Source organism: Carcharhinus amblyrhynchos, chromosome 25 (assembly GCF_965287045.1).
Source record: "Carcharhinus amblyrhynchos chromosome 25, sCarAmb.v2.hapA, whole genome shotgun sequence".
NCBI lineage: Eukaryota > Metazoa > Chordata > Chondrichthyes > Carcharhiniformes > Carcharhinidae > Carcharhinus > Carcharhinus amblyrhynchos.
Window position 1 is genome coordinate 2,079,737 of NC_137348.1, and position 9,781 is coordinate 2,089,517.

At 50.1% G+C, this 9,781-nt stretch overlaps 1 protein-coding gene across 3 annotated transcripts; it reads left to right on the forward strand.

Annotated features, from left to right (window-relative positions):
• The first annotated feature begins 2,097 nt into the window (after nucleotides 1-2,097).
• Nucleotides 2,098-8,525, forward strand: ppp1r26 (protein phosphatase 1, regulatory subunit 26). Of its 3 annotated transcripts, none has more exons than XM_080212139.1 (2): nucleotides 2,098-2,314; nucleotides 4,308-8,525. In XM_080212139.1, exon 2 carries the CDS (start codon nucleotides 4,364-4,366, stop codon nucleotides 8,450-8,452), a length of 4,089 nt encoding a protein of 1,362 aa, XP_080068265.1. In that variant the 5' UTR covers nucleotides 2,098-2,314; nucleotides 4,308-4,363; the 3' UTR covers nucleotides 8,453-8,525. The 3 variants fall into 3 exon arrangements, with proteins under 3 accessions (XP_080068265.1, XP_080068266.1, XP_080068263.1); XM_080212140.1 differs by lacking the exon at nucleotides 2,098-2,314 and adding an exon at nucleotides 2,480-2,858; XM_080212137.1 differs by lacking the exon at nucleotides 2,098-2,314 and adding an exon at nucleotides 2,874-3,392.
• Nucleotides 8,526-9,781: the final 1,256 nt, after the last annotated feature.

A 9,781-nucleotide genomic window follows, 5' to 3' on the forward strand; every position in this document is an offset into this window, starting at 1 on the left:
GCCACATGTACCACCTGCAAGATGCACTGCAGCAACTCCCCAAGTTCAGACCGGAGTGACTGGGAGAGAGAAAGAGCTTTAACCGGTCTGCCCGGATCACAATAACCGATTAGACGTTATCTCAGGATTCACGGCCTGACCTGGCGATTCACTGTGACCACTGGCACCCTGCGCAGAGCCACAAGTGGCACCGCAGCAACCTAATCACAAAGCCAGGGAAGTCAGTGAGTGAGGCAATGGGAGAAGAAAGATTTTGCATTTCTATAGCGCCTTTCACAATCACTACAACTCCCAAAGCGTGCACAGCCAATGAAGTATCATTTGAAGCGCACTCACCGTTGTAATGTAGGAATCGCAGCTGCCAATTCATGCACAGCAAGATCCCAAAGAGAGCAATGAGAAATTTATTGACATAGTCTGCTTCCGTGAGGCTGATTAAGGGATGAATATTGACCAGGACTCTGGCCAGGAAGAAATTCTTTGCTCCTGTTCAAAACAGAGGCCTGCGATCTTTTACCTCCACCTGACATTCCAAAACTCCCTCAGCACTGACCCTCTGACAGTGCGGCACTCCCTCAGCACTGACCCTCTGACAGTGCGGCACTCCCTCAGCACTGACCCTCTGACAGTGGGGCACTCCCTCAGCACTGACCCTCTGACAGTGCGGCACTCCCTCAGCACTGACCCTCTGACAGTGTGGCACTCCCTCAGCACTGACCCTCTGACAGTGGGGCACTCCCTCAGCACTGACCCTCTGACAGTGCGGCACTCCCTCAGCACTGACCCTCTGACAGTGTGGCACTCCCTCAGCACTGACCCTCTGACAGTGGGGCACTCCCTCAGCACTGACCCCCTGACAGTGCGGCGCTCCCTCAGCACTGACCCTCTGACAGTGCGGCACCCCCTCAGCACTGACCCTCTGACAGTGCGGCACTCCCTCAGCACTGACCCTCTGACAGTGCGGCACTCCCTCAGCACTGACCCTCTGACAGTGCGGCACCCCCTCAGCACTGACCTTCTGACAGTGCGGCACTCCCTCAGCACTGACCCTCTGACAGTGCGGCACTCCCTCACTACTGACTCTCTGACAGTGCGGCACTCCCTCAGCACTGACCCTCTGACAGTGGGGCAGTCCCTCAGCACTGACCCCCTGACAGTGCGGCGCTCCCTCAGTACTGACCCTCTGACAGTGCGGCACTCCCTCAGCACTGACCCTCTGACAGTGGGGCAGTCCCTCAGCACTGACTCTCTGACAGTGCGGCACTCCCTCAGCACTGACCCTCTGACAGTGGGGCAGTCCCTCAGCACTGACCCTCTGACAGTGCGGCACTCCCTCAGCACTGACCCTCTGACAGTGCGGCACTCCCTCAGCACTGACCCTCTGACAGTGCGGCACTCCCTCAGCACCGACCCTCTGACAGCGCGGCACTCCCTCAGCACTGACCCTCTGACAGTGCGGCACTCCCTCAGCACTGACCCTCTGACAGTGCGGCACTCCCTCAGCACTGACCCTCTGACAGTGCGGCACTCCCTCAGCACTGACCCTCTGACAGTGCGGCACTCCCTCAGCACTGACCCTCTGACAGTGCGGCACTCCCTCAGCACTGACCCTCTGACAGTGCGGCACTCCCTCAGCACTGACCCTCTGACAGTGCGGCACTCCCTCAGCACTGACCCTCTGACAGTGCGGCACTCCCTCAGCACTGACCCTCTGACAGTGCGGCACTCCCTCAGCACTGACCCTCTGACAGTGCGGCACTCCCCCAGCACTGACCCTCTGACAGTGCGGCACTCCCTCAGCACTGACCCTCTGACAGTGCGGCACTCCCTCAGCACTGGGATTATTAGTCTGGAATCTGACCATGAATGCACTGTGGTGTGGATTGGAGGTTTGCATTCTGTCACTGAGCCATGGCTGGTATTTTGTACCGTGTTCTTGTTTGGTGATTTTAGATGGGAGCAAACATGCATTGTGTCTTGTGGAGGCCAGAGAGCTGGACAGCTTGTTCAATAGTAAAACTACATTAACTCATTGCACTGAGTGGAGTGCAATGAGTTAATGCAGTTAGTTTTTTCTGCTTCCTCTGGTCTGGTTTGCAAGCTGCCTGAACTTTTTGATGCTGGCTGTGTTGCAGCATTTGGAGCCCGGCTGCACACGGTGCAGTGTGCTGCCTGTCCCGCGGCTTGTGGCAGCGCCCTGCCCCCCAGCCGGCCGGATCTTCACTCCCATTCGATGCATTTATTTATTTGCTTCTCCGCCTCCGCGCCCTGAACTTCGCCGGGAGCCGCGGGGAGAGCAGCGTGGCTGCAGCAGGTACTGAGCCAGCGGGGCCCTCCCGGGGAGCCGCCGGCTGTCAATCACCCCGGGAGCTGTCAATCACCCCGCGAGCTGTCAATCACCCCGGGAGCTGTCAATCACCCCGGGAGCTGTCAATCACCCCGGGAGCTGTCAATCACCGCGGCCTCGCGCTGGGTTTTGGCGCCCGGCCCTCCCGGGTTGTCCGCTCCGGCCCGGCCTTCCACTCGAGGCCTCGGGCTTCGGGCCTGTCCTCCGCGGCCAGGCCGCTCGCTCTCCTCGCCCCTTTCCTTATTTGTTAACCTCCGGCAGGGTGGAGGGGGATAGTGGGTGATGTCAGTCTGTGACCCCGGCCTCAGGGTGAGGTGCCCCACGCCGTCCTCTCACTCCCAGCCCGGGGATGAGGAGGCCCCGAGTGGGCCTCGGGTTTGAGGCGGGCGGGCGGGCGGCTGCTGAGGGCAGGGCGGAAGGCCGGAGTTCCGGGGGCGTCGCAGAGGTCGGCCACTCACCCCTTGGGAGGCACAGACCACTGCCCTGGGCACTGACCATCACCAGGGTCTGGGTACTTTGGGCACTGACCATTACGAGAATCTGGCTACCCTGGGCACTGACCACCAGAGACTGGGTACCCTGGGCACTGACCACCAGGGTCTGAGTACCCTTCATATTGACCATCACCATGGTCTGTGTACCCTGGGCACTGACCATCACCAGGTCAGGGTACCCTGGGCACTGACCACCCAAGGCCAAGGGGCCACTTTGGCTGAAGTTTGAACAGCCTTTGTCAATTGGCAGTATAGTTAGTGAGGCCTCATCGACCCTAACCCTTTGTCTCTCTACCCCACACCCTCAAAACTACCACATACAGAATGAACATCCCCTGTGTCAAGGTCAGGGTGCAAAGCCCTGTTATAGGCCAAATTTGGCTCAGTCTCCTTGACCAGTCAAATTTGCCATCTCCAGTTGGCTCCTGGATTGAAGCACCACTCACTCATCTGGATGTTACGTTTGTGTGCAGAAACTCCTTATATCAGTCTTAATCCTGCTTTTGAACTAGTTTGTAGTTCGTATACAACCCTCAGAGATTCCTGAATGGGTCAGTAACACATCAGGAAAGGGAGAGAGTATTTAAATGGTTCTAATTGTAAAGTGAGCTCATCTCTGCTGTTATTGAGTGAATGGTCTTTGTTTAGAACCAGTGTTGATTTTCAGGGTATCTGCATTTTAAACCGATTCTATGAGACGACCAATTCGAATTAACAGCAGTTTAATTTTCAACAATGGCTTGTGTTTATATAGCACTTTTAACATTGGCAAATGTACCAAGCTAGTTCAAAGGAACATTATCATTAAGTTTGACAATTAGCTACATAAACACATATTCGGACTGATGACCAAACACTGGATCATAGACATAGGTTTGAAGAGCAACGTACAGGAGGAAAGGAAAAGAGGTTTAGGGAAGAAATTCCAGAGTTGAGGGCCCAGGGAATTCTGTACTGTCAGATGTTGGGGGGGAGTTTTCCTGCCCTGTCTGCCACGGGAATCGTAGTGAGGGATGGAGGGCAGACTATCCAAAAGCCCGTTGAACTCTGGTGGGATTTTCCAGTTTTGGGGCGAGCTTGGCTGGAAAATCTTCCCCCTTGTTTATTGAGTGAGATATTAAACCAAGACCCCTTAGCTTTGTAGGATAGATGAACTAGGAAGTTCCTGGTGTCTTGTCTGATATTTATTCAGCAACCAACATCATTAAAATATGATCAATGTATTTTTACATTGTTCTCAATGAAACTTTGCCAGATACAAATTATCTGCTGTTTTTCTAATAGTTCAAATGGCCTTGATTGGCTGTAGAATGTTTTAGGACTTCCCGAGGTCATGAAAGGTGCTATAGAAATGCAAGTCTTTCTTCAGGAAATAGGCAGAGGCAGGAGACAAGAGTATTTCATAAGAATTTAAGTTGTTTCAGTTCATTAATAATCTTTTTTTCCCTGTGTTCTTTCATTTACAGGATGTGAGTGGAACTGCAACACAGGTCACGTGTCTGGCTGTCACTTTCCTGCTATAATGTTCTTCATGAATTTGGCACCTATCTCTGCGGTACAGACAGATTGGCATCCCTTTGGCCCATCCCAAAACTTCAGCCTCCCTCTGACTTTCTCTCACTCTGGTGAGGAGTTCTCTGCTGTGCAAAGTGCTGTCAACGTGAATGTGCAGATGATCATAGAAAACTTGCAAAGTACTGACTCACCTTGTGCCATGAACAATGACCCCATCAGTAGTGCGCAGACAAACATAGCTGTAAAACGGCAGAGTGAGGGCACATTAGATGGGACCTCCATCAGAGTTTTAAAGGGCGCTGCTGTGGAGGACCTGAAGACTGGCTATCCACCCTGCACCCTTGGCACAGAGAAATCCAGCTTGGGCCATTGCATCCTGGACTCGGACAGTGACGAGTCTCTTGACCGAGACATAGAAGAAGCAATTCAGGAATATTTGAAAAAGAAATCAGAAGATCCACCCATATCAAAGGCTGTCCATGAGACAAAAGTTCCTCCAGGGACACATGGAGCCATTGAAACCTCTGTTGCAAATGTCAGCAATGGCATTTCGTGTGGGCGAGAAGTAGTAGGCCCAAACAAACTAGGACTTGACTTTGTGAATATGGTCAATCTGGATGCTGCAGGATCTAGATGTTCGTCTCCCTCCAGTGTCAGCAGCAATGACTCTTTTGAACTAAGTATACAGGCAGAGATTGAAAAGTTCTTGCAAGACAAGCGGAATAAGGAAACTGGCAGCACTAGCACCAGCTTTCCTAAGAGTGAGCTTGCTTCTGGGAAGAGCACAGAACAGAAAGAAAATCTGGTAAAGGTGGGACAGAAGAAAAGGAAGAGATGTGCCAAATCTAGCACAGGGAACCAAACTCATCCTGTCAAACAGTCAGTGATGAGTGCCAACTCTCAGGTTTGCAGCAGTAAATCCAGCCATTTGGGGGAATCTGGAGCTGTCAGCAGTGTTGAGAAAGGCAGTGAAGGGAATCCAAAAGGTAATAAAAAGTTAGCTAGTGGGAAAAAAGCAAGAGCAAGTAATCGCTTTAAGGAACTCTACAAAAGCAGCAATACCCACTGGAGCCTCAGTACTGAATTCACTGAGCCAAGGGTCAATCCCATTATTGCATGTGGAGAATTGTCTGATTCTAGTAGTGATGATGGGATTGAGGAAGCCATTCAGCTTTACCAGTTGGAACAGAGGAAAGGTAAAGCCAAGGATGTTGCCATTGCCCTAGGCTTGTTGCCTCACAAGGCCCCCAGCACTCAAAAAGGTGCTGATTCAGTTTTGCAAGCAGGGAGCATGGAGAAAGAAACACTGGAAGCAGCTGTGAGCAAGAAGTGGACAGGCTGTGCTTCAAAGCCTGAAAAATTCTGTCCACGCAACCTTTCCAATACTGACTCGAGCGATCAGTCCAGCGATGACTCTGTAACACAAAGGGAGACAAATACCACGGACTCTAAACTTGGTTGGAAAAAGAGATTTCAAGCTGAGACTTTGTCAGAATCTACCCCCAAACGGGAAGGGTCTCTTGTAACCAAAGCCCAGCCATCATCAGATAGCATGATAGATAGGGCTCCTTCAGAAAGGGAAGAGCGAGCAGGCAAAGGCAAGGTAACCACTGAGAGCATCATTGCTGTCTCCAAGCGAGTTGTGTCTTCCTCGGATAGTGAAAACAGTTCTGCAGACAGCAGTGACAGCATTGAAAAAGAAATTCAGAGTTACTTGGCTTTGAAGGCAAACCAAAGCAGTCAGAAATCAGACAGAGTCGGAGCTGTGAGTAAATTGGACAGAACATTTCCCCAGGAACTGAAGAGAGAAGACAGTCTGAATGAATGTCCATCTTTGTTCTCTTCTTTGCCTTCATCTTCGTCTCAGACATCATCGTTGCAAAGAGGAAAGCTGAAGAATAACGTCAGCACTGATCACGAGCTTGGAACAGAGGAGCTGAGTGAGAGTCAACCACCCGAACTTGGTGGGACACCTGTTGCATTGACTAAAAATGGCACCATCACCTCTAAGATTAAAGATGGCTCAGCACAACAGGATATATTTGATGTAAGTAATGTCTGGCATGACCGGACTGTCAACCAAGATGACGAGAAATTGTCTCCCATGGAATGGATTGGAGAGAAACTGTCCCGTGGTAAGCATACCCATGATTCTTGGCAGACAGATGAGAAGAGTAGCTCACTGGATAGTGATGAGGATCTGGATACAGCTACAAAGGATCTCTTGAAAACCAGAAAGAAGCTGGGGAAAAGATCAAGAGATGTAAAGAAGCGAGTGCGGTTTACAGGAGCAGAAGTTGTTACTTACTCAGAGCAAAATGTAGGAATTGGTAACCAAACTTTCAGGGTCACTGAAGAAAGTCTCACTGCGAGCCATGTCCCCTTAAAAAGCTGCTTATCAAAAAGTGACAAGGCAGCTTGCAGGCATTATGTAGACTTCAAGAACAAAGGGAACAAGAGGGCAAGGGAGCAGTCAGAAAATGAAAGCAGCAGCAAAGTGACCAGAATCGGAAAGCCCAAGATTGCTTTGTCGTGTGGTGCTCCATCTGGCACTGCTGATGGGCTGACTTGGAAGAATGTGCAAGCGGGTGACAGCAGTTCCCCAGACAGCGACGATGGGATTGAGCAGGAAATTCTGAGGTTTCTCGCTGAAAAGGCCAGAGTGAACAGCAAATTGGACACGCTCGCAAATGACCAAAACAAGGTGCATGGATTTAACAAACAAGGGCAAGAAAGTGGATTGTCAGAAATGGCAGCCCAAGGCAGGACACTGTCTCCCCTTTCACAGCAAGCTGAGGGATCTCACGGCATTAATATGAAAGGACCACATCACCTGCAAGATGAGCCTGCAACTGGGAATTTACATGGAAATACAGAAAGGACAGGCACTAAAAAAGAGACTGAAGTTAGAGGGAAGGGTTTGCTCCAGGACGTTCATGATACCTGCAGTTCGCAGTGTCAGACTGAACACAGACACGTCATTGAAAAATCAGCAGCAGCTTCCAGAATAGAAACTAAAGCTGGAATCATTCAGGAGAGTTTGCAGGTTGACAACACAGACTGTCCAGAGAAGGAGGCCAGTCATTGTCATTCAGACAGACACAGGGATATCTTTCAGGACAAAAAGGTTAATACTACCCCAAACAGCCAAAACATTCAGGGGAAAGGGGCAGCTCTTGCTGTAGGAGCAAAACAACCGTTGGTTCAGGAGCAAAGTGTAAAAAACCATGACCCCAGGTTGTGGGATGCAGGACAGCATAAACTGAAAGCAGATCAAATCAGATCCTCCGAGAAAACTGTAAACAAGTTTTGCAGTGCCTTCCAGAACGACCCACTTAGTGATACTGCATCGATTGGCAGGGAGAAAATAACCTGCAGAGAGAGAGAATATTTCAGAATCAGCCAGTCATATGCAGGCTGCACTATAGACCAAAGCTCACAAGCTATGGTTAACATTCACTCCTGTATAGGTATTGCTAAAGTGAAGTGTGACGAGGGTGAAAATCCAGGACATCCTTCAGGACCTCTGCTGCCATCAGCTAGTCTTAATTCTCATTCCAGCAAGGTGAGCGGGCCACTGTGTGCAGCAAAGCTAGGACAAAATGACCATAACTATCAGAGTGAAATGAGGAATAAAGTGAGGGAGGAGAGTGACACTGTATACACATGCTCTGACTGTGTGACCCAGCAGCTGTTTAAAGTGACAGGACCGTCCAACTGTTTGCCAATTGCTGTACCGACGATAGCCTCGACCCAGAAGGAAACCAGCAGGGTAGGGCAGAGAGGTCACAGTGTGGGTGCAGAGACTGTGACAGAAACGCTGATTACTGAGGGAACTCCTGATGGGGAAGCTATCAGTCAGTGCACAAATAGAGAGGGTGATGAAACTCTGCCAGCCTCTCAGTGGCAGTCGCTGAGCCAGGCTTTTTCAGGACCTAAGGTTGAGCAGCAAAACAACAGGGGTACAAGATCACAGGAGGTAGCAGAAGAGGAAAGTCCTGAAGCCTTTTACGACAAAGCTAGCGATCATTCAGGTGACGACAGTAGAGTGGACACTGACAGGTCAGGACTGCAGGGACAGGGTGCTAAGTCGTAAGTACAATAGTTTAATTCTGAATTATTTACGGAGCAGTAACTATGTTCAGTATAGCTTCCACTGTGGGGGGGGGCGGGGGGGGGAGGATGTTTATCCAAGTACACCTCTGGATATAATCAGTGTTGTTGTAAGTAGATCCTTTACAGTCTATTCAAAGCAATTAGGTTGATTACAAACATGCATCTTTTGTTGAAGCAATGTCTTGTCAGAGCTAAGACCACCTCCCCAGCCCAACCACCATGCATTCCAGTTGCAGTGCATTTCTAGGGGTCAGGTATGGGTGTGGGTGGAGTGAGGGGGCGGGGGGGGTGTTTGCAAGGTGATGCAGAGAGTTCTGGTCAGCTCTCTACTTGACCTCTGAATTTGCCCTACTCCCTCCCCCTCCTCCTCCACACACACATTCCACTTACTGAATCCACTGAAGGGCACACACTGGTTCCATTCACTAACATTACCCAAGCAACCTGGCACGAGTTCAGCACATCCTAACGGTCAAGAAGCTGTTCTGGGATCTATTCCTGGTCTTTGTCAAGCTCTCTGAGCAGAGCCAGGGATACACCAATCAGCTTCAGCACCCCTGAGGATGATAGAGGGGCAAAGTCATCCAGAGCCCCTGCTCTTGCTGCTCTTGTACTGGGAACAGGATGAGGGTTTTGCTCTGTAGGCTCCTGTGGTTGAGTAGCAGTCATCATGAGCACACACGATAGTCAGGTGGGTGAAATTCTGGTCAGCAGCTTTGACAGCAGTAATTGAAAGCAAAGATAAGGAGAAAAGGTTAATGCTGTTTTCCTTTGAGGCGACAATAAGTGAATATATTTTGAATGGAAATTATGCCCTGAATTCTTTAGAATTGCTTGCACACAGAAACACAACAGTGAATTTTGTGTTCAAGCTTTACTTTTATGTCCTACATGGCTGTTTATAAATGGTGCTTCAATTTAAAACTAGTAGCACGTGAATCAAGACCCTGAGAGATTGGGTGTAAGAGCCTGTATGACAGATCATGCCAAGGAGCATTTGCGTGTGTGTGTTTGCGCGCATGTGTGTTTGCGTGCATCTTTGTCAATGTGTGAGTGTCAGTATATAGAAGTGTGTGGGGATCTGTGTGTGTGTCTGTGTGATTGTTTGTGTGAGTGTGTCTGTCTATGTATGTGTAACTGGATTTGGAATATTGATGCTGGAAAGTCGGACATTCCTTTTTTATGTTGCGAGCTTATGTGTGAGTGGCAAACACTCCCAGGTCAGGTTCAGCATATGCAGACACAGACTAAAGGTCCACCTCCTCCCAACAATGTGCCTTAATCCCTCATGCAGTCCTTGCCCCACTCC